Source organism: Chanodichthys erythropterus, chromosome 10 (genome assembly GCF_024489055.1).
Source record: "Chanodichthys erythropterus isolate Z2021 chromosome 10, ASM2448905v1, whole genome shotgun sequence".
NCBI lineage: Eukaryota > Metazoa > Chordata > Actinopteri > Cypriniformes > Xenocyprididae > Chanodichthys > Chanodichthys erythropterus.
In genome coordinates, this window is record NC_090230.1 from 55,178,616 (window position 1) to 55,203,042 (window position 24,427).

The 24,427-nt window shown below is 37.2% G+C and overlaps 2 protein-coding genes across 3 annotated transcripts; one reads left to right on the top strand and one right to left on the bottom strand.

Annotated features, from left to right (window-relative positions):
* Nucleotides 1-1,790: 1,790 nt before the first annotated feature.
* ppwd1 (peptidylprolyl isomerase domain and WD repeat containing 1) lies at nucleotides 1,791-10,480 on the top strand. The gene is made up of 11 exons (XM_067395682.1): nucleotides 1,791-1,923; nucleotides 2,175-2,277; nucleotides 3,001-3,104; nucleotides 3,262-3,382; nucleotides 3,965-4,412; nucleotides 4,525-4,715; nucleotides 6,418-6,607; nucleotides 7,792-7,973; nucleotides 8,056-8,137; nucleotides 8,224-8,406; nucleotides 10,292-10,480. Exons 1-11 carry the CDS (start codon nucleotides 1,803-1,805, stop codon nucleotides 10,433-10,435), a joined length of 1,869 nt encoding a protein of 622 aa, XP_067251783.1. The 5' UTR covers nucleotides 1,791-1,802; the 3' UTR covers nucleotides 10,436-10,480.
* A 38-nt stretch (nucleotides 10,481-10,518) lies between these two features.
* Nucleotides 10,519-21,569, bottom strand: trim23 (tripartite motif containing 23). Of its 2 annotated transcripts, XM_067398276.1 has the most exons (13): nucleotides 21,506-21,569; nucleotides 21,320-21,397; nucleotides 21,046-21,190; nucleotides 20,256-20,418; nucleotides 20,034-20,155; nucleotides 19,647-19,925; nucleotides 18,409-18,591; nucleotides 18,110-18,325; nucleotides 17,890-18,024; nucleotides 15,883-16,012; nucleotides 15,680-15,790; nucleotides 15,408-15,532; nucleotides 10,519-12,580 (listed from the first exon to the last, which is right to left on the bottom strand). In XM_067398276.1, exons 3-13 carry the CDS (start codon nucleotides 21,184-21,186, stop codon nucleotides 12,401-12,403), a joined length of 1,785 nt encoding a protein of 594 aa, XP_067254377.1. In that variant the 5' UTR covers nucleotides 21,187-21,190; nucleotides 21,320-21,397; nucleotides 21,506-21,569; the 3' UTR covers nucleotides 10,519-12,400. The 2 variants fall into 2 exon arrangements, with proteins under 2 accessions (XP_067254377.1, XP_067254378.1); XM_067398277.1 differs by lacking the exons at nucleotides 20,034-20,155; nucleotides 20,256-20,418; nucleotides 21,046-21,190; nucleotides 21,320-21,397; nucleotides 21,506-21,569 and having other exon boundaries at nucleotides 19,647-19,730; nucleotides 19,799-19,909.
* Between the last annotated feature and the right edge of the window lie 2,858 nt (nucleotides 21,570-24,427).

A 24,427-nucleotide genomic window follows, 5' to 3' on the forward strand; every position in this document is an offset into this window, starting at 1 on the left:
GTAGCTATATGGTGATTTTTTTATTCGCAGTGAATGATAATAAAAGCAAAATCATGATCAACTTAAGTGCAGGTGTCTTCTTTTTCCAGACATAGCCTAATATAACAGTGGCACACAGATACAATATATCAACATCTGAAATAAATAAATGCATATTATTAGGCTATCATTATCTATAAAAATATTTATATAATAATAAAATAATATACTACAAAAATAATAATATAAAAATATATAGTCTAGTGTTTGGAAGAAAACGATTGGTATTTCATGTGCATTTAGATGTTTGTACGCAGATAGAGAATTGTTGCTTAGTTTGCAGCGCCGCCACGTGGTGGCTGTGTGACAGTGCACTGATTTACTGGGTTAATACAAAACTATTATATCATATAATAAAGGAATACGGTATATGCAATGCAGTAAGGCAAAGGTTCATTGATTCTGCATCATTTAATGATTTTGATCCGTCTAAAGTGCTCTTTCCACTCCATAGGCCAATCAATATTTTTAGTATTTAAAAATACACACACACACACACACACACACACACACATTTTCCTCTTGACCACAGATGGCGCCAAAAACAAACTGACGTTGCATCTGAGCAAGATATTTGTAAGTAATCCAAACAGAACAGTTTTGAGGTGAGATGAACTTTTATATATATACATATTTGAAAATTTAGAAATGTTTGTTTATATTACAAATATTAAAGGTGTGTATGTATATTTGTTCATTGGAGACGTAAGGTCAGAATAATTAACTTCGATTTGAGGAAAACATAAATTTCTTTTTCTGAAGTATAAAGTTAAGAGTAATTACCTGTGGGGTAAGAAGGCCCCCTCAAAATGGGGCAAAAGCAGAGCTCCTGGAGGCGTGCCATGTGAGCAGAGCTAAAGAGTCACAAGCACGCACAGCTTTTGCATAGAGATCTTGTGCAAGCTGCAACATCATTGTAAATTAAAAGGGAATTAAAACGTTCGTGGTGTTTACATTATATGCACTTGCGCGCTGATTGCCAACAAAACACAGACATCTGATGCAGCTTTACTCACCACCCGCGATCTGCAAATCCAGCGCGGAATTGGGACTTGTTTACAAAGCATTCATCACTGAAATTCTGGGAACAAACATACGTGTGCAACTCCGTTGCTGCCCCGGAAAAACAAACCTTAAAGCCGGTTCTATGGGAAGCTGAAAAAGGTAATCTTTCCCTCACAACCAAAAACACACTCCTTTGTTGACAGGAGCTGCATCTCATTTCAGAGGCTGCATCCTCTGGAGGTCGCATTTGTAGGCTGCATAGATCATCAAGGATGTCATATTTAAGAAAAGTAACCGTAATAAAATTGACTGATATTCACTGTGCGGTGTAAAATACTGTAATTTCTTTCTTACGTTGCAATCTAGCGGTTATTTTTCGATGGGGGTAAGCAGATAAACATCAAATTTTCATTTTTGGGTGAACTATCCCTACATTTTATGTTACTGTCGGAAATAACAAATGTGAATTATATTATTGAATTTGAATGATCATTTTGCTCCAAACGTTGCACATATGGTATGGAAAATGTAAATTTAAATACAGAAATGCATTGCCATTTTGCATATTACATTTCAAATTGAAAATTGCTACACATAAGCTTCCCTAGTTGAATAATGTTCTTTGTGTACAATTACCCTGTGCGCGGTCTTGTCTGGACTTGTGATTCTCCCATCCTGTAGACGGCAGTGTGTGGAGGGAGAGACGTTTGTTACGTTAAAACCACCATCGAGGAAGAAACATAAACTTGAATTCGAAAATGGCGTCCGACGTGAGTCGTGATGGTTCTGAAAATAAACGCAAACTAGACGAAGATGAAGATGAAGGGGAATGGGTCGGGCCTTTGCCCAATGAGGCAACACAAACAAAAAAGAAAAAAGGTAGGCCTACGTTAAATTGACTTCTATTACTGTCCCTAAACCGAGTGAGCTGCTTACAGTACACAGTCCTAGACAGCATTTTGGGCACTAAAGTTGCCTGTATTATGTCTAGATTGACAGTTAATAAAGTTTTGAGCAACAAACTGTGCTAGACAGTTGTCTTGTGTTTTCATAGCAGCTAAATGATTAGATTTTACAGTTTTGTTCACACTGAAATGTTTTATTAATGAACCAAATGTCTTCTGCTGCAGTTCTTGAGTTTGAAAGATTGTACCTGGACAATTTACCCTCTGCCTCCATGTATGAAAGAAGTTACATGCATAGAGATGTTATAACACACATTGTTTGCTCCAAGTAAGTTTTCTCCAACTTGCCACCTCAGAATATTTGACTAGTAAATCAATAATATATTAGCAAGGATTTTTTTCTGCAAGCCTGCTCAGGCCAGTAACGTTAGTTAAGATTTCTACTTGCATTGCCCGCATTATTACTAGTCCCACCACAAAAAAATAAATTAATAAATTAAAAAAAAAAAAAAAAAAAAAATATATATATATATATATATATATATATATATATATATATATATATTGTAAATTGTAAATGATTTAAGGTTTATTTAAAATGAAATGTCATATTAAAATGTATATCTTTTTTATTTTAACGCACACATTTTTATAGCTGGAAATTCCACTGTTATTTAAATTATACAAGAAACTCAAACTCAAAAAAGCCAGCTAGATAATTTACCTAATTGATAAGTTAAGAAAAATAATAATAATAATCCAACAAGCAGAATTTACAACTTTTATGTAACAGAAAACCATATGTTTAAGATTACAAGCTGTAAAAAAAAAAAAAAAAAAAAAAAAAAAAAAAAATGCATTGACACAGTAATAAAAAATAAAAAAAATTGTATGATATAGTGCTGCTGACCCAATAGGGCAAGCGACAGAAACCGTCTCTCACTGGCCCTGGTCAAGCGGACTTCCTTCCTTATTTCTGAGCCCTGGAACTTATATGTAAGTGCATTTATTTGACTCAAGATGTACTGATTGTAATTTTCAACCACACTAGAACAGATTTTATCATAACAGCAAGTCAAGATGGACATGTGAAGTTCTGGAAGAAGAAGGAGGATGAGGGCATAGAGTTTGTCAAGCACTTCCGCAGCCATTTGGGTAGGTTTCTGTTACTACACTGACCGGGTGAGCAACACCCTAGAAACCACTTTCAGTGCCTTTAGTCTAGCATTGTGGTATTGAGTTTAATATTATAATAAAATAAAATAAAATGTTATGTGTAATTAATCTGGCTGCATTTGTCTCTGATGTGTAGGTGTGATCGAGTGTATTTCTGTGAGTGCGGAGGGTGCGCTTTTCTGCTCTGTGGGTGATGATCAGGCGATGAAAGTTTTTGATGTCGTCAACTTTGACATGATAAACATGCTCAAACTCGGGTAAAATCTTGCTTCTCTGTGTGTGCGTATCTGTTATTCTTCATTTAGTCTACCTTTATCTATATGGCGCTTGTGTTGTATTCTGAGTGAATTTCATGTAAAAAATAAAAAATACATAAATATTTCATATTTTATTATTTTAAATTAATGTTTTTTAAAAAAAAATATAGCAAAGGTTGGTATTAAAAATCCAATGTATCAAAGGCAGATTGGTGTCTTCTGGTGAGAGTAAATAATTTGTGTGTATAAATACATACACATACATACATGCATACATAAACATACATACGTACATTTATAGATACACACACACATACTTTATCTTTACTGATTTGTAGATTTTCTCAAAAAATTTGTTTTTTTTTTTTGTATTTCTCATTCATTTCCAAAGCTCACAAATTAATTGTCCACAATTTTTTTGTGTGTTTATATAGCAAGTTCTACAAAAGTCACCAAGTTTCGTACTAATCTGATGAAGTAAAAAAAAAAATTATAAAAGAGAGAAAAAAAAAAAAAAAATTCCAGTTTAAATTGACCAAAGGCCAGCAGAAGGTTAAGAAAGTTATTTATTTATTTTTTCAGCTTCCATCCAGGCCAGTGCGAATGGATCTATAATCCAGGCGATGCCATCTCCACAGTAGCCTGCTCTGAGAAATCCACAGGGAAGATTTTTGTATACGACGGACGTGGAAGTAATCAACCCCTGCACACGTTTGAAAAGATGCACACTGCGCCACTGTCTCAGATCCGCCTGAATCCGAAATATCGCGTCATAGTGTCGGCTGATAAAGCGGGAATGTTGGAATACTGGACGGGGCTCCCGAGCGAATTCAAATTTCCACGGCAAGTGGATTGGGAGTTCAAGACAGACACAGACTTGTACGAGTTTGCCAAAAGCAGAACGTATCCCACCAGCCTGGTGTTCTCCCAAGATGGAAAGAAAATGGCCACCATCGCCGTTGACCGCAAAGTGAGGATTTTCCGTTTCCTCACTGGGAAGCTGATGAGGGTGTTTGACGAATCATTAACGGTAAGTTAGTGTTCTATAATTATAATAGTTATATTTTCACAGATTTCAAGGGTTAACAAATGCACATTGGAAGGACTTTGAGTAAGAATTTGTCGTCTCTGTGCAATGGCAGATGTTCACGGAGCTCCAGCAGATGAGGCAGCAGTTGCCCGATATGGAGTTTGGCCGCAGGATGGCGGTGGAGCGAGAGCTGGAGAAGGTGGACGGCATCCGACTGACCAACGTCATCTTCGATGAGACTGGACACTTTGTGCTTTATGGCACCATGCTGGGCATTAAAGTCATAAATGTGGAGACTAACAGGTAGAGAATACACACCACACAATGAAATGCATTTCTTCTAAGATGAGCATATTTGTCTTTTTGTTTTCTTTTGTTTTTTGAATAATTCATTTTTATAATTTTTTTGGGGGGAAGCATAAAGGCTACGTTTAAACAATAAATCAAAATCTGATTGGAATCTGCTAAATTAATGATGTCCATATAGAGTACCCCAGGGATTATGTGTTTTTGTAGGCCAACCCGGAAGTTAGCGGCGCACGGGTTCCCTCGGTTGAAAGCCTATGCATTTTTCCCATAGACTTTTGGAAAATCGCAGAAAATAAGCTCTGTGTTTAACAAAGGGTTATGACACTTACACGTTTTGTCTATCAAGATAATCTTTACAAGTTAACACAACATTTATAGATTTTGAAGCCTAAATAAAGTCGTCAGATATAAAAGGCTAACAGTAGGCTATAAACGGACTACAGCACACCATGGTCGCGGATTAACGTCATCACCACCAAGCTTCCTCAAACTTTATTTAAAAAACAACTTTATTTATAAACATGCTCGCTGATTATGATCTGCGCTGTTATGAATACTTATCCACTTTTTCATGAGAAATGCTGTCCAAATGTCCCGTTTTTAATGATGACGTCTAAAGTTCCCGCCAAAGGAAGTAGTCCCTTTTAGCAATTTGTTAGCAACCATCGTTTTAAGATACAATAAAGGTTTAAAAAAATCCCAAGTGGGTTATAACTGGTGTGTTTTATGTCATAGATCAAAACGTGAAAATATTTATAAAATAAACGTGAGGCTTTGTTAACCACAGACCTTATTTCAGGCGATTTTAGCAAAAACCCATTCAAAAAACCCATAGACTTTACGGCGTTGGAACCGGAAGTCCTAACATGCTAACTCGCTTCCGGGTTTTGCCTACAAAAATGCGTCATCCCTGAGGCACTCTATTGTGTATCGCAACTGTTTGGATCTGATTTGTGTGTCCGCGCTCTTTTGTTTTCCGGAATATCTGCATTGGTTTCTATGACAACTATGCTGCCTTGGTAGATATGTCAAAAACAACAGCAGCAACATGGAGGGGTTTGCAATGTGTAGCCGCTGTGCTAGACTACTGTGTCTTCTGAGGCAGCAGCAGAAATGTAGGAGGCTGGTATGTGCAGCTTTATTCCGCGCTGGCGTCTCCGCTGGTTTCAAAACATGTCCCTGTTATTTTGTCATTCTGCTTGTCTGGCACTTTGAAACAACTTGTTTCTGCAGCTTTCAGCATGTTTCCTGTAAAAATGTTGGACATTTAACTTCTACGTCGTGTGAGAAAGTCACATAAACCACGGGGAATCCAATCAGAGCAGTCTGAAACGGATTTGCAGAAATGTGATTTGAATAGGATTTCACTCTTGTTAAATATGATTAGTTTCCAATTGGATATGCACAAAAATTGGATTTGGACATTCTAAATGAGGCTAAAGTCAAATCTGTAAAGGTGGTACAACTGTCCTGATATCATAATGAGGAAAAAGCTTCATTTAAAATAATTAATTTGAAAGTTCTTCAAAAGAAAAGCTTTAGTAGTTTGGATTTTTTTTAAATAGTTTCTTAAATATTTGAACAAACTGATTATTAAGAAGCTAAGCTAAGATGACAGCATTTGTCTGCATCAAATCAATACACGAGCCATTCCGAAAGTGTTTTACTGTTTGTGTGAACTGTTTTCTCTGTCAAGGTGTGTGCGGATCCTGGGCAAACTGGAGAACATTCGTGTGGTGCAGCTGAGTCTGTTTCAGGGAGTAGCCAAGGCCATGCAGGCAGCACCAACCATTGAGATGAAGGCCTCCGACAACCCAGCGCTGCAGAGCTGTGATCCAGACCCCACCATCTTCTGCACCTCCTTCAAGAAGAACCGCTTCTACATGGTTTGATCCCAAAACTCACTGCATTTCCAATGATATCCTGAAGCTTTGATTTCTGTATATATTACTACAGTGATTTATTTTCAGGTTACTACAGTGATTTCTGTATATGTTACTATAGGGCTTTTCACATTTGAATTTTGTAAACTCTGGGTAAACAGAATCTTGTGTTATCTTGTGCAGTGTGCACGCCATGTTATTACCATAATTACGAGATTACAACACGTGGCGTTCTTTTTTTGAGCTGTTCACATCCTTGGACTCGGAATTATGCGTTTCTATGGCAATATTATCAACTCAAATCAATCTGCAGTGGTCATGTGGTACAAGTCGGAGCTCTCAGAAAATTTATTTTAAAAGTTGTAATTACGAGTTCTGCTACAAGGGCACAAATGCTTTTTACAAGTCGGAATCTTATAATTATGGTAATTCCGACATGTGGCGTGAATGCACCTTTGCTTTACGTTTCACACTGCTCATAGTTTACCTAGGGTTGAATTAGTTCATTGAATTAGTTCACCCAAAAATGAAAGTTCTGCCATCAAGTACTCACCCTCATGTCGTTCCAAACCAACACAAATTTGGAACACAAATTAAGATATTTTTGTTGAAATCAAAGAGTTTTTTTTATTTATTTTTTTTATCCCCCATAAAAAGCAAATTAATTACCATCATTCAAGGTCCAGAAAGGTACTAAAGACATTGTTAAAATGGTCATTGTGACCACAGTGGAACAACCTTAATGTTATGTAGTGACAAGCATACTTTGTGCGCAAAAACAAAACAAAAATGGCGATTTTATTCAACAAGTTTGTCTCTCCCCTGCTATTCTCCTACTCTGTTTACATTCAGCGTTTCCAGGTTCCACGTCTGAACGCCGGCTCAGTATTGGCTGACGCTGACGCAGGAGCTGGCCAATAATGAGCTGGCCAATAATGAGCCAGCGTTCTGACGTAGAACTTGGAAGTGCTGAATGTAAACGGCATCGGAGAATGACAGGGGAGAGACAAACTTGTTGAATAAAGTCATTATTTTTGTCCACAAAAAGTATTCTCATCACTTATGGGGTTTAGAACGACGATAACTCCAGGTTAAGTGCAGTGTGAAAAATCATTGTTACTTTTGATTGGTGTCCAGAAGAATCCGATACTCAAGACTCTTAATACTGTATTTTTGTTTTTGAACAGTTTACAAAGAGAGAGCCGGAGGACACCAAGAGTGCTGATTCTGACCGTGATATCTTTAATGAGAAGCCATCTAAAGAGGAAGTGATGGCAGCCACACAGGCAGAAGGGCCAAAAAGAGTGTCAGACAGTGCCATCATTCACACCACAATGGGCGACATCCACATCAAACTCTTTCCTGTGGAGTATGTTTGTTTTTTTTTGTCATTTTACAGCAGTTTAGTCTGAGACGGCAGTAGGTTTATCTTTTTTTTTTTTGCTTCTCAGGTGCCCCAAAACAGTGGAGAACTTCTGCGTCCATAGCAGGAATGGTTATTACAACGGTCACATATTCCATCGTGTCATCAAGGTATGAGCACCTGTGGAGTGTTTAGATGTGTGCTTAAGGATTTGAATGTTTTGATGTGAGTTGAAGAGGTGGCTTCTTGTGTGTAGGGCTTCATGATCCAGACGGGAGATCCGACGGGCACGGGTATGGGTGGAGAAAGCATCTGGGGTGGAGAGTTTGAGGACGAGTTCCATGCCACACTGAGGCATGACAGACCCTACACCCTCAGCATGGCCAACGCTGGCCCAGGAACCAATGGATCGCAATTTTTCATCACTGTTGTCCCAACTGTAAGACCATCATATTAGTTTTTTTTTCCAAATTTTTGGGTTGTTGAAAAATAACATTGGCTTTTTTTAAATGAAACATCAAGATTTAGGATATACACAACCATTTAAAAGTTTGGGGTAGGTAATTTTTTTTTTTTTTTTTTAAAGAAGTCTCTTATACTCACCAAGACTGCATTTATTTGATCATAAAGTAAAACAGTAACATAGTGAAATATCATAACAATTTAAAATAACCGTTTTCTATTTGAATACATTTTAAATGTAATTTATTCCTGTCATCAAAGCTGAATTTTCAGCATCATTACTCCATTCTTCAGTGTCACATGATCCATCAGAAATCATTATAATTGTCTTTAAAGTCACTTGATCAATTTAATGCATCATTGCTTAATAAAAGTAATAATTTCTCTATATATATAAAAAAAAAAAAACACTGACCCCAGACTTTTCAACGGTACGTCTAAGAGAAGGTGGAAATTTTAGGGTTTTTTGTTGTTGTTCTAATAGGACTCTGTATTAATACACATTTCCAAATTTTATTCTGATTTACATGTTCTCGATTAAATTCTGATTTTGATTATGGGTGTATTTCAGTTACAATGTCAGATACAAAACCAGATACAGTCCTCAATAACAAAAAACTAAATCTATTATATCTCATTATAGAATTAAACTCCTGACCACTTCAGCTATAATGTACTGCTGTACTTGTACACAATTTTGTTTGATGTATTTTAAAATATTCCTTCAAGTAATGATAATTTGATGTTAAATCACTAACAACTCTGATAAATTATGCAAGTTTTTAATGAAGGATCCATCATAATGATTTAGATGGCAACACCAAAGTTGATGAATCTTTTTAAATGATTCAGTAAAAGGACTGGTTCACAAGACTCGGATCAATTCGTTTTTGATTCTCTAAAAAAAAAGGTTTATAAAAGATTTGTTTGTGGATGAATAAGACTACACTGATCAGGCTGCATATTGCATTTAGTATGACTTCTTTTGCCATTAAGGTATAGTTTCAGCAGTTGAGACAGGAAATCAATAATGAAATTGTTCAAATGAATATTTAAAGGTTAGTTCACCCAAAAATGAAAATTCTGTCATTAATTACTCACCCTCATGTCATTCCAAACCCATAAGACCTTTGTTCATCTTCAGAACACAAATTAAGATATTTATGATGAAATCCGAGAGGTATAAGACTCGTTCATAGACCGTAATTTAACCACCACTTTCAAGGTCCAGAAAGGTACTAAAGACATTGTTAAATCAGTCGACGTGACTGCAGTGGTTCAACCTTAATTTTATGAAGAGACGAGAATACTTTTTGTGCGCAAAAACGAAACAAAAGTAACGACTTTATTCAACAATATCTTCTCTTCTGTGTCAGTCTCATATGTTGTTTACGTCCAGCGCTTCCAGGTTCTACGTCAGAACGCCGACTCGTTATTGCCCAGCTCCTGCGTCAGTATCACACATATGCGTCGTGCTGCTCACGTGAACAGCTTTGGCCAATAATGAGTCAGCGTTCTGACATAGAACCTGGAAGTGTTCGTAATAAATGGCATATTAGAATGACAGAAGAGAAGAAATTGTCACTCGAACGACATGAGGGTGAGTACTTTCTGACTTAATTTCATTTTTGGGTAACTAACCCTTTAAGATATTTAAAAATAAATAAATTTACCCAGCCCCAATTATTCAATTCAGTCAAATGTAGTCATAAAATAAATGTCACACTGCTGTCACTTCTTGAATGTCATGCCAGCTACAATGACTTTTGGAAAATCATCTCAAGTCATTCATTTTGAGATGGCAGTTTGGCTAACAGTTGAGTTAATCCAATTACTTGTTTTCTCATTCTCTCTCCAATTAGCCCTGGCTGGATAATAAGCACACAGTCTTTGGGAGGACCACTAAAGGTATGGAGGTGGTCCAGCGGATCTCCAACTTAAAAGTCAACCCCAAAACCGACAAGCCATATGAAGACATCAGCATCATAAACATCACTGTCAAATAGATGTACAGTCTCAGCTTTACTCTTCTGATTTTTGTAAAATAAAGTACCCTTTTTTAATAATACTCATTTCCATTAGTGATGCATTATTCTGCTTTGTTTTTAATAGCATAACGTTATGAATAGTTATACAAAAAGCCATCAAATCAACAGCAAATGTGGGTGAGCACTGTGCTTCTTGAGAGGCTTCCAAAACTCACATTAACAACAAAGTCTTTAACAACTTCAGATCCTCCTGCAATAGGGGACAAGGAAAGTCTTCACACATGCTTTTCATCTAAATACAGTTAGTCAACATTACATGGCAATGAGGATCAATGTTTCAAACCAAAGGATGGTTCCTAAACCCAACTACTGCAGTTAATCTGTCAAATAATGGAGCGTTTACATATGGACACATTTGCGTTATAAAGTGAAGATGCTAAGAAATGTTTCAACAAATCAAGATATAGCCGGTAAGCAGTGGACTGATGAACTAGAAGCAGGATTACTTTTTTATATCCATGACAGCTACAATTCTTTAAAATATAATCAGTAACTTTTTTTTTGCCACAAACACATCCATCTCTCCATACATGGTGAAAATACACCTACACCCATGCATCAGTCTTAAGACCACAAAGTACATATCAATAAATATTGACAGGCTCATTTAAAGCCCCAAAAATTCACAACAGCCATAAAAACAGCTGGAGACATTTAAAAAAAGGTATGCCTTAAAGTGAAAAAAAAAAAACATGTGTGGGTCACATTTTACCCCCAAAATCAAAATATTTTTTTCTTTCTACCATTCAGATTTTTTTTAACATTGATATTTTCATAACCATTAAGCACATTATAATCCATACAGATGTTTAAATTATAATTCCCAGTAATGATTTATTTCAATAAAAATCCATAAAGGCAATACTACCTACCATGTCTAAATGTTTAAAACAACTTCACATTAATTTACAGTAATGAGAATATGAGGGTATAATGTGCTTGACTGTAATGAACAATGTTATAATGCAAAAACTCAACATTCCTAAACGTTGAATTTTCTTGATCCGAAATATTACAGGGAATAATGACCTACACATGTTGACAGGTTTTGTGAAATTTACCCTATTACTTGTGTGTAACATTTGATCAATGGCAATGGATTTGATCACATGACCTTTCCTATGATTTCAGTAGCTAGGGTTAATCTTACACAACAGGCACTTCACATTGCAGTAACCATGAACCTGGTGATTGAGCCTAGTTTCATCCTTATCTAAGAGGCTTTGCCTACGATTAAAACATTTAATACATCCATTTAAACCTTGTGTTGTTTACACACATGATACTACAGGGATTTCATGAGGGTGTCTGTACAAAAATGACCAGTATATTTTGCTTAAGCACATCTAGAAATATTTCCGGGCATTAGTTACTATTAGGCGAATGAGCAAACTGACCTTAAAGACGAGCATCATAACCCAGATCTTAAATTTCTGTTTTGACAGAAGGTACGCAAGTTCAGTTAGTCATGTTCGTTAACCTCTTTTCAAAGGAATAGTTCAGGTTAAACAACTTTATGGACAGCATCTGCAAATATATTTTGTTTACCAAACACAATTTAGACTCTCACTTTGTAAAAATAAATCTTTTTTGTTTTTTGTTTTTTTAACAGTAAAGCATTTATAATGGAAGCCTATGGAGCGATCAACTACACTTGCCCCATAGGCTTCCATAATAAGTGTCAAAACCTTTTTTTTTTTTATTTACAAACTGAGTGACAAGCTGAAATTATGTTTGGTGGTATCTGGCAGATGAGTCCTCACTTAAAGCACTCCATTTATGTACACCATTGAGCCACGAGAGAACACAGCAGCAAGTCTACTAATGTATGACATGGGTAAACATGAGCAGGGTGACTGTGCAAATGACACGGACAGGCTTGAGTTGTAAGTCATCAGTCTATTGAGTGTGGGTAAGCGTCCCTCAGGCCACATCCAAAACTCCTGCAGCCACCAGCTGGCGTGAGAGCCAGTCCAGCCCCTCGTGTAGACCCATACCGCTGCGGGCGTCACAGCCCTGGATGTGCCAGCTGCGGCCACAGCACAGTTTGTGTAAGCTCAGGAGCTCAGTCATTTCCTCCACGGATACCGCACCAGGAACGTCCTACGGAGAGACACATCAAATAGTCTTAGTCAAGGGTTCGATTCACAGCGAACTCATACACGTATTGGAAAAACTTGTTACATGTCATGCAAGTGTTTCTGAATTAAAGCATCTGTCAAATACGGAAGCACTTTATTTTACAGTGTCATTCTTACACATACTAAATGTTCTTCACTATAGTAATAACAGTAAATTACAGGCAACTAACCCCAAACCTAATCCTAACCCTAAGGACATGTTACCATGTCGAATCAGCGGTTCGGAGTGCCAAAGTCACGTGATTTCAGCAGTTTGGAGGTTTGACACGTGATCTGAATCATGATTCGATACACTGCTTCATGAAGCATCGGAGCATAAATGAATCAGTGTTTTGAAATCGGCCATCACTAAATAAGTCCTTATTTTAGTTTTTTTGGCACTCCAAAAATATTCTTGTCGCTTTATAATATTAATATTGAACAACTGTACTCACATGAACTGATTTAAATATGTTTTTAGTACCTTTATGGATCTTGAGAGAGGAAGTGTCATTGCTCCCTATGGAGGCCTCACGGAGAAATCGGATTTCAACTAAATATCTTAATTTGTGTTCTGAAGATGAATGAAGGTCTTACGGGTGTGGAACGATATGAGGGTGAGTAATAAATGACATTATTTTCATTTTTGGGTGAACTAACCCTTTAATGTAAACAGCCCACTGCGAACACTCTTGTAATTAGCTTGAACCTTTTCGAACTTTATGAATGATAATTTAGGTTTAAGTGGTGTGAAAAGGAATTGGAAGCAGGCAGAGTATGGCTGTTTTTAAAGCACATAGTGCCATCTGCTGTTAAAAACGAAGCTCAGAATCGATTTGCGATACATTCGGAAAATATCAGAATCAACACAGAATAATTGTGTCGAGAATCTATTGTCCCAGCTCTAGTAAATGAGGACAATTTCCATTTTTGGGTAAACTATCCCTTTAATATAAGTAAAGCTTTCCCAGTGCTGGAGAGACCCAAGCAGGAAGCCCTGAAAACAGACACTGAGGTTGCGTTGTTTCTGCTCTGATGCAAGTAACATTGGTTTGAAGTGTGTGCTGCTGGCCACTAACAGAGAACTCTTGCTTGTACACACCGATCAGGCATAACATTATGACCACTGACAGGTGATGTGAATAACACTTGATTATCTCTTCATCACAGCACCTGTTAGTGGGTGGGATATATTAGGCAGCAAGTGAACATTTTGTCCGCAAAGTTGATGTATTTGAAGCAGGAAAAATGGGCAAGCGTAAGGATTTGAGCAAGTTTGACAAGGGCCAAACTGTGATGGCTAGATGACTGGGTCAGAGCATCTCCAAAACTGCAGCTCTTGTGGGGTGTTCCCGGTCTGCAGTAGTCAAACATGGTCCAAGGCATGAACAGTGGTGAACCGGCAACAGGGTCATGGGCAGCCAACGCTCAGTGATGCACGTGGGAAGCGAAGGCTGGCCCGTGTGGTCCGATCCAACAGACAAGTCACTGTAGCTCAAATTGCTCAAGAAGTTAATGCTGGTTCTGATAGAAAGGTCTCAGAATACACAGTGCGTCACAGTTTGATGCGTATTGGGTTGCATAGCCACAGACCAGTCAGGGTGCCCATGCTGACCCCTGCCCACCACCAAGAGTGCGAACAGTGGGCACGTGAGCATCGGAACTGGACCACGGAGCAATGGAAGAAGGCAGCCTGGTCTGATGAATCACATTTTATTTTACATCACATGGATGGCCGGGTGCGTCTGCGATGCTTACTTGGGGAACACATGGCACCAGGATGCACTATGGGAAGATGGCAAGCCAGCGGAGGCAGTATGATGCTTTGGGCAGTGTTCTGCTGGGAAACTGCCATCCATGTGGATGTTACTTTGACAGGTACCACCTACCTAAGCATTGTTGCAGACCACGTACACCCTTTCATGGGAACGGTATTCCCTGGTGGCTGTGGCCTCTTTCAGCAGGATAATGCACCCTGCCATAAAGCATAAATGGTTCAGGAATGATTTGAGGAGCACAACAACAAGCTGAGGTATTGACTTGGCCTCCGAATTCCCCAGATCTCAATCCAATCGAGCATCTGTGGGATGTGCTGAACAAACAAGTCCGATCCATGGAGGCCCCACCTCGCAACATACAAGACTCAAAGGATCTGCTGCTAACATCTTGGTGCCACAGCACACCTTCAGGAATCTAGAGGAGTCCATGCCTTGACGGGTCAGACTGTTTTGGCAGCAAAAGTGGGACCAACACAATATTAGGAAGGTGGTCATAATTTTTTGCCTGATATGTGTATACTAGTGTAATCCATGTTCATTTTTTTTGTTCTTCCTCATCATTCATTCATCGTCTTGGCTTTATTTTTCATTTTGCTTCTCTTCTGCTATGATTAAAATACATCCACTCTTGCATTGCATGTTTGTGCATTTTGGGGGCAGAGCAATGAAGCGAGGAGTGTGTTTGTTTGGTTTGATTTCAACAGTGTTCAACAATGATTCTCAGACATCACTTACTGCACCTTTAATATTACTCAGTACTTATTTGTATAATTAGACTGTAACAAGGACACCTTAAAATAAAGTGTAATCCCAAATACAACAATGCATTATTTGTAACTACTAAAATTAATAATGTAATTAATACAAATTTTATGATTTCACAGACAATCCTTTTAAATGGTGAAATCTTCCAGTTTGATAAAGGAGATTCTTAAAGTACATTATTATTTTTTTTTTTAAAGCCATGCCAGCATTAATAATAACTATGTTCAAAACAAAAATAACAATAACAAACATTTGTTCACATCTCACCTGTTTGTTGGCGAAGATGAGCAGCAGAGCATCTCTAAGTTCTTTCTCTGTCAGCAGTTTGGCCAGTTCACTGTGAGACTCCATCAGCCGGTCTCGGTGACAGCTGTCAATCACAAACACCACCGCTGGGACACAAAACAAATGACCAGCTTCAGTCATACACACTCATTAATGTGCAAAGTAATGTGTATTTCATTATCGACAAAGCCACAATTAAGTGAATTATAAACTCCAGAAACAGCAACTTCACAAGAAAGTGAGTGACATGTTACCTTGTGTGTTCAGATAGTAGTGTTTCCATAGTGGACGGAGTTTATGCTTGCCACCCACATCCCAAATGGTGAATTTCAGGTTTTTGTATTCAACAGTTTCGACATTAAAACCTAAAACAGAAATAGAATCCTTTATTATCTAAACACAGAGGCATGTTTTGCATTTTTTTTTTTTTACATTTATTCCTGTTACATGAGGATACCTATAGTTGGTATGGGCTGCATGAACTCATCTTGCTTCAGTTTGAAGAGAATAGTAGTTTTGCCAGCTCCATCTAAGCCCAAAGTCACAACCCGGATCTCCATCTTTGGACCAATGTGCACACGGTTGTCCTGGAAAAAAAAAGACAGACTCATTCATTTAATACAGATACTTTAAAGGTGCCCTAGAACCAGTTTTAATAAGATGTAATATAAGTCTAAGGTGTCCCCTGAACGTGTCTGAAGCTTCAGCTCAAAATACCCCATAGATTTTTTTTTATTAATTTTTTTAACTGCCTATTTTGAGCCATAATTATATATGCACCAATTCAGTGCGCAGCCCCTTTAAATCTCACGCTCCCCTGCCCCCAAGCTCTCGACTGCCTTAAAAATATCACTAAAAATATCATGTAATCATGGATCATGTCAGTTATTATTGCTCCATCTGCCATTTTTCGCTATTGTTCTTGCTTGCTTACCTAATCTGATGATTCAGCTGTGTACAGATCCAGACGTTAATACTGGCTGCCCTTGTCTAATGCCTTGAACATGAGCTGGCATATGCAAATATTGGGGGCGTACATATTAATGATCCCGACTGTTGCGTAACAGTCGGTGTTATGTTGAGATTCGCCTGTTTTTCTGAGGTCTTTTAAACAAATGAGATTTATATAAGGAGGAGGAAACAATGGTGTTTGAGACTTACTGTATGTCATTTCCATGTACTGAACTCTTGTTATTCATCTATGCCAAGGTAAATTAAATTTTTCATTCGACGGCACCTTTAAAAGCACCTTCAAATGCATTATCACTACACAAAACATGCTAATAACACAACCAGACATGGCAAAGTAATTTTATGTTATAAAAATGTCATATGGTGCAACTGTCCAAAATTTGACAAAGATAATATGCATGAAAATATAAAAAAAAAAAAAAATTGGGGGAGGGAATATAATAAGATGTACTTAAAGTGTATGGAAAATGTTAGTTTTTACTTGATGGTTACATCACATGAGATGTTTAAGGTGCCATCACATTTACTGCTATTCAGTACATTTTCATGGTCAAAATAAAGTAATTTCAATTGCTATCCATTCAATCGTGAATTTCACTTGAGAGCGAAAGATTTCGCAACGGGTTCAAGCTGGTTACACGGATTCACTGTATTCACCAACAAAAAGCTGCATGGTTTAAAAGTGACTTCTGTGTGAGCAGATCTTTACACATCACTACACTATTGATAATAGACCTTTTTGTCTTTTGATAGACCTTTATTTTCACCAAAATTGCGCTAATGTGACCACACCTTAAAGGTGAAGTATGTAATTTCTGCGACACTAGTGGCACCAAGCAGAATTACAAAAATACAACATATTTTCAAAATACCTTAAATCATCAGAATGCACTCTCTTTTATTCTCGCGTTTCAATGCTTCCCTAGTTATTTTAGGTCAGTGAAATTTTTAATTAGGCTACTTGTCTAGTCGTAAATAAGTAAGTAAATTTCTCTTTCACTTGCCCCTTCAAAAAAAATCTGCTTGTCTTGGACAAGTGCTAATGTCGAGCCCCATAATAATAGTTAGTAATAGTAGTAGACTAAGAGAATGTATTTTAACATAAAAATCTTACTTTACCTTTTTAGATTTTATTAAATTGGATAAAAATAAACATAACATTGCATTACAATGCTCATACTGTGCACGGTACAATACACTACACTGACTTCAGTTCATATGCATGCAAATGCAAGAGACTGGATACACAAACTCATGCAAAGTTTGCTGTGTACCAAAGTTCAAGTTTTGTGAACTCTGATTTGAGAATTCATATGAAGTGAAGATGTGTGACCAATAAAAGATTGATACCGAAAAGATTGATACATCACAGAGTGATAAAGAACACAAAATTTAAATCTACAGTTTTACAGCACTGCAGGAAAGTGGAGTAGGTAGTATATTTTTACATTTTGGGTTTATTCATATGTGTGAAATGTTACTTTTATGTTACCTTAGTGAAAGTAACAGGGATCCCTGCATCCAGTTGAATATGGTCGGCCAGCTCTGTAAACTGCTGCTGCTGTTTCTGCAGTGTCTCTAGTAGTCGGTTGATCTCCTGTTTCGCCAAAACCACCCTGCAATCATCCTAGCAAAAAACAAAAAACAAACCAACTCAAATTCATTGAACTGCCTATGATCCAACTGATTCTGTCATGTGACAGAGTCTGTACCTGCTGCAGTGTTTTCTCGCAGTGCAGACAGGCAGTGGACACTTGTGACAGCAGTATGGTCATGTCCTCCTGCTGCTGTCGAAGCCAGATCAGCCTCTCTCGGACGTGTGCGTCCACCACACTCAGAGCCATTTCCTCTTGACGACACAACGTCTCATGTAGATCAGCAAAGTAGGCACGTACACAAGACCGGGCACTTTCTGCTGTTCCTGGAACCTGAGTAGATACCAAGATGTGAAGGAAAACTTACTCAGATGCAAATTCATTAGGCGATTACAATCACCCAAAAACACTCATACATGTTCAGTGTGGGCCATGCCCATGCTGTCCTCCACGATCTGCTCTCCTCCTTCAATCTGCTGCACAATGCCCACTAGTTTCCTGGAGTACTCTGACACTTCCTCTGTGAATGTACGGATGCAGTGTGCCATATCCAGGATGGAAGCTCGAATCTGGTTGGCTTCACCCTCTAGTACAGCATGCTGGTAAAACATTTTCATGAAAAGAGATCAGGAAACAAGTGACTGAAAATGTGAATAGTAATAGGTAAAAAAAACATCAAATTTGGAATTACCCAAAAATATTTAAATGATCCAATAACAATTTTTAAAGTACACCATAACCTTTTTAATCCATGCTTTTTTTTATTTTTTGCTATACATTATGTGTAGCAGACCACCCAAATCTTACTCTTTTTGTGAGTTTTTGCTCACAAAAGGAAACTCGGGTAGGGTAAGAATTGTTTGGTTGACAGCAAATTGATTTGATTTTATATTAACCATTTTTTTTTTTTTTTTTTGATATGTGAAATGAAAACAATTCAATTTGATTCAATACAGTGAAGGACAAATTGATTTCAAAACCCATAATGAATCTTGTGTTATTTTGGTATTATTAATATATTTATACTATTATTATTTTTATCAGAGTATATATATATATATATATATTCTGATTACACACATATATATAGCTTTTTCATTTTACGTAAAGTGTAGTCATTTTGTTGTTTTCATCATTTTGCTTTTTTTAAAGTATTTCTATTCAGCTTTTATTAGTTTTTTATTTTTATTTCAATTTTAGGTATTTTATTTTATTTTAGTACTTTAAAACAAAATGTGAGAAATGTATCTAGATGAAATAATTACATGAAATTAGTAGATGAAAAAGTTTTTGTACCATTTATTTTCATTTTAGTTAATATTTATTTTTTGAAGTAACATTTTTGTACTTGAACAACAGAAACACCAAAACAATTTATTCATTATTTAAAAGTCAAATTTCAACATATTTCTTGAATGCAGTTGCTTCTGAATGACTTTTAAACAATGCATCTAAATAAATATTGTTGCTCCATTTCTAAAACTTAAGAAAAACTTTTCCTAAAAGATTACAAAATTTGGAAGAATCGATATGGGCTTGAAAGAGAATCAAAACTTTGTGAATGAAAATCAAATTGAATCAAGAAATCCAAGCCAATATCTATGCCTAAAGATTAACAGGTGATTTTGAATTGAGTTGCACTGTAGTTCCATACCTTATGACCTTGGTGCTTTCCGTACTCCTTGCACACGCAGCACATGAGCGGCCCAGGCTGGCAGCCATCTTCCAGGCAGACAAACTCAATGGCGTGCACCTGGTGCTGCGGGCAGAGCATCTTCTCATGGGGCTTGTCTGCCAGGGGCACACGCCGATGCTTGGCCAGCGTTCGGGTGGAGTGGGTGAGCTGGGAACACTCGGCACACAGGTGCGTGGCACACACCGTGCAGTACATGGAAGCAGTGTGAGTCTCATCCTCATCACAGCGGATTACACACTAACAGAGACATGGCAGAAAAGAAACCCAAATTCATGATAAAATCCCAGTTATTATTTTTTGTTAATATAAATACACATTTTAATACTGAAATTGCATTTTTCTAACCTCGCCCATGTCACGAAGCGCATCCTCTGACATGCCTGACTGATTGGTGGCTCCATTCTGTAGCCGTTCAAGCAATTCTAACAGGGCAAAGTTCTTCTTTAGGCCCCACACACCTGAGTCTCCTGCAGAGCAAAATAAGGAAATGTTTCTTCCCACTACAGAAAGCCTAAATATTGAATTATACTGTTATAATAAAGGACAGAATAGCAATGTTAAACTCACCCAGCTCTGTGACCTGTCTGTCAAAAGGGCAGCGAACTGCCCTGCCGTGAAGAGGCAGACGGGTCAAGCAGTCGTGACACACTGTGTGTCCGCACAGCAGCAGCCGCGGCACCTTGTCCCCTTGTAGTGAAAACACATCCTCGCACACACCACACTCCAACACCTTTACAATGACATGCATACGTGTGATTAAATTGTATTGGTTTATCATTTTAAAAATCTAAAATCAACAATTTTATTGACTGATAAACATTTTGTATATATTATGTATACATATATTAGGGGTGCAGTAACAATAAAAACAAAACTGCACTGCACGATCAAACATTTAAAGATAATTATGTTTTTTGAAAAATGTCTAAAAATGCCCCTGCTTCCTGTGATCGACGATTAAAAATTCGTTATGAAATAGTGTGTTGCATTGTTAAATGTAACTTACTGTTATAACAGTTGTGCTGAATAGGTTAGATGTCTAGGTAAATGACTTTCTATTATTCTGACCGGTTGGTAATTTAGCTCGCCAGCTAACCTATTCAGCACCACTGTTATAACAGTACATTTAACAATGCAACACACTAATTCATAACGACTTTTAAATCGTGTCAAGAGCTTTTAAATGAGCATGCAACAGTGTGTTTAATATAAAAACCGCAGTGTCAGTTTTGAATGATGCTATCATTAGCGTGCTAACGCCCTGCAGAATCTCACTGAACTCAAATAATAATATAATTCCCATAATTTTATGAACTCAACCTCTAGCGTGTAGTTATTTATGTCATGTGCATCATACCTTCACCGCATTAGCGGTGGTTCCGCGGCCGTGTCGCACACACGGATCCATCGACGCTGCGCTTGCCTGTTTATTTACACCGACAGCAGCGGCCATCCTCGGACTGAACCATCTGATGACACGTCGGTGTGAACATGACATATTGCTTTTGACAAGATCAAGTTGTCATATAATAAAGAAAGAAAATGAGTTCACAACATGTATTTGTTCACTTATTCGTATTTTAATAAAAATGTATCACATTTATTGTATGACTGAAATTATAAAAAATTACCATTCTTTCACAAAGTCACCCTATGAAGTCACTCTGTGACAATGGATCAGTCCGTCAGCTGTTTCAGTCGATTACGTGCTGTGGTTCAGGAAATGTACACAGACTGCGTTAGAAACCGCATACTCTCTGAGTAGGTACTTAATTTCAATAAATACTTGCTTAATCGAGCGCTAAAAGAGTACGTACTTTATACCCCGATCCCGTTAAGCATGAATGCGATTCGGACATCATCCGCCATGTTGACGTTATCATGTGACCTATGACGTTATCACAAGCGCAACCACAAGATATGAGCGACAGGTTTAATTAATCTATCTGTAAATATCTTGATATAGATGAAACTTGCTCAAACAGCTGCCCATACCCCCCAACTCCAACCAACGCGAACATCATTCGATGCGTTCGAACATCATTGCTATAATACTTAGGCCTAATAGTGTTGCATATCGCACCGCTCGTGTCCGGTGTAGACAGGGTATATTATAAACATTACAAATATCTTTAAAACCTTTTGACATTTATGCTTCATTTCTGCTTGCTTGTTCACAAATTTAAATATTTTATGCTGCACAGTATATACAGTATGTGGTATATAAGAGTTTTACGTTAAGTTAGACTGCAGGTTCAACACTAGGGGGCGTATCACTGATACACACTGGACATAACAGTACATTGGCGAAGCTCAGGCAAGGCATCTGTGTGATGGCAATTGTTCCTCATGATGTTGCTACAGAGCCATTATATAAAAAACAACACTAAATTTTAGTGGGTGGTTTTCCTTAGTATACCAAAACAATGTTTACCAATGCGATTTTAATGTAAACTTTTAGATTATTAAGGCCATATTTTGTTTAAACAGTACTGTACTGTTTTACATTTTAATAGAGTTACAAGAATCTAATATTCCATTTTGTATCCATTAGGTGAAAAAAAAAAGTAAATCCATGTCATACAACTGAGACAAAGTCAAATAAATGGTTTATTAAACAAGTAAATGGTTTATTTTCAAATAGTTCTCAAGTCATTCAAATATGAGCAATATAAGATAATTCTTTGCTTAATCTGTGCCTGGGAAACCAGCCCTCCTGGTTCATTTTAGGTCAAGGTATTTTTTAGGACATTCATTTTACAGACAGTCACACATCAATCACAGACTTGTTTCTTTAGGTAATGTTTGTAGGTTCTGCAAAAGGCCTTTGAAAGAATGTGTGGTTCTATGTCCAGGGGCCACACTCCTGTTCCTGCTGAACTGAGCCAGTAATTTACTACAACTGATATCAGCTCAGAAGGCACTGGAGCTCAGGTCCTGATGAGACACACAACTCTACACAGATTATCATTTTGACTTTTAAAATAAATAACCATACAGGTGCATGGAAAGACATTACCAAGTTAGAAAGCCAACTCTTACCTTTTCAGGATTGGTCATGCCTTATTATTATATTTTATTATTACACTTTAAATCATGTTCATTTGCATCCTTAGTTAAAACTGAAGTGCAATGTGAAAGAACTCAGCCTAACATTTAAAAAGAATTAGTCAACTATTTGTAGGTTGATTCCCCGCCAAAGTTGAAATACTGTGGCAAAACATTGCTCTGTTTGTTTCAGGATCCTGACCCACCCAACAACAGCTCAACCAATGGGGTTAGTGGGGCGGGGCTATCTGTTTGATTGACTGTTGGCAAAAACCTGTTTGAAAACAGTATTATTTTTGCAGTTCTGTTTAGTGACACTAGTGGCACAGAAATGACACACTTCACCTTTAAGATAATGATCATCTGCTTTGAATGATACATTTTCATACACAACAGTCACATGGGAGCAGTGTTCTGTTTCAACATTGGCACATTTCTCTATTTTTTTAAGCAAGATTTATCATTACCCATGTGTGTTTAATTATGACACTGAACATCTATCATCTTCAATTGTTCGTTATTCATTATGTTTGGCTGATGCTAATACCTTCCTCATTACCACTTTGAAAAATGGCCTGAGAAAATTCTGTCAGCAGTTTACCCAACCATATGTTGTTTGACACCAGTATGACATTCTTTGTGTTGTGAAAAAAAGGTGATATGCTGTGAAAAGAGAACTGTCATGCTCCAAAAATGAAACAAAAGCATATACTTCTTAAAAATATTTTGGGGTAAATATTCCTTAATAAAACCATAATTAGAACACTACCCTTAAGAAGAAGAAGTGCACTTGTAGTGTACTTCAAATCTTCTTGAAGTATATTTTCAAAAAACTGTAGATAATGTAATATTAATTAAATAAAAGGCCACTTAAAGCGGAACTCAGTAAGATTTGTGAAGCTCCCCCTACAGGTTCCTTCAGTGAATCACTGTCGTAAATACTCCAAGCGCAGCTCTGGACTACAACGACTACAACGTTCACCAGCGCAGTAGTTTTGCATATACAGAACAAGAAATCTCGATGGAGGTGTGTAATTTTTGAAATTGTCTCATATAGTCATAATATATACATTGTTTTTGAATTACCGTAAAGCATTTTGTCACTCTCGCGTGAACGTGAACATGAGGCGAGTTTGTGTCGGGTCGGCGCAGCTCAACTTGCAAGTGCTGTTTTCTGGTGTAGACGTGCCAGAGGGGGTTAGTGCTTTCCTCAAACACACCACTACAAGTCAATTAACCATCGTAAGGACTTAGAAAACTATTTATGAAGGTAAAAAAGTTACTTAGTTCTGCTTTAAGTGTACTAAAAGAGAGTACACTTTTACACTTGATTGTTTCCTAACATGCTTAAGTTCACTTTTAAAAGTGCACTTTGTAATAATGTCAAGTTTTACTTAAGTATTTTTTTAAATCATGATGTTATAATACTTTAAATGATTTAAATATATAGCTAATATTTTGTCATGTTTTAAAATACACTTATTTTGATGTGTTGAGTAACACTAAAGCACATGTAAAGTACTTGATAATTTTAACTGTAGTGTGTTGTTTGATATTTATTTAAATGAACATGGTGCAATGTGCTTCAAATGTACTCAAGTCCTACTTAAGTGGGTCAAAAAGCACTCTAAAGTCCAGCTAATTACATTTAATATGAATTTAACCAATGATACATTTTCATTAAATTGCAA

What these genes read in the sequence shown, in the direction of transcription:
- trim23 (XM_067398276.1), bottom strand. Translation starts at nt 21,186, where the DNA reads ATGTCATGTTCACACCGACGTGTCATCAGATGGTTCAGTCCGAGGATG. An exon ending in GCGAGAAAACACTGCAGCAG is followed by an intron (nt 18,025 to 18,109) that starts GTACAGACTCTG and finishes GTTTTTTGCTAG; the next exon opens with GATGATTGCAGGGTGGTTTT. An exon ending in GCAGCCCATACCAACTATAG is followed by an intron (nt 15,791 to 15,882) that starts GTATCCTCATGT and finishes TTTCTGTTTTAG; the next exon opens with GTTTTAATGTCGAAACTGTT.
- ppwd1 (XM_067395682.1), top strand. Translation starts at nt 1,803, where the DNA reads ATGGCGTCCGACGTGAGTCGTGATGGTTCTGAAAATAAACGCAAACTA. An exon ending in ATAAACATGCTCAAACTCGG is followed by an intron (nt 3,383 to 3,964) that starts GTAAAATCTTGC and finishes TTATTTTTTCAG; the next exon opens with CTTCCATCCAGGCCAGTGCG. An exon ending in TATTCCATCGTGTCATCAAG is followed by an intron (nt 8,138 to 8,223) that starts GTATGAGCACCT and finishes TCTTGTGTGTAG; the next exon opens with GGCTTCATGATCCAGACGGG.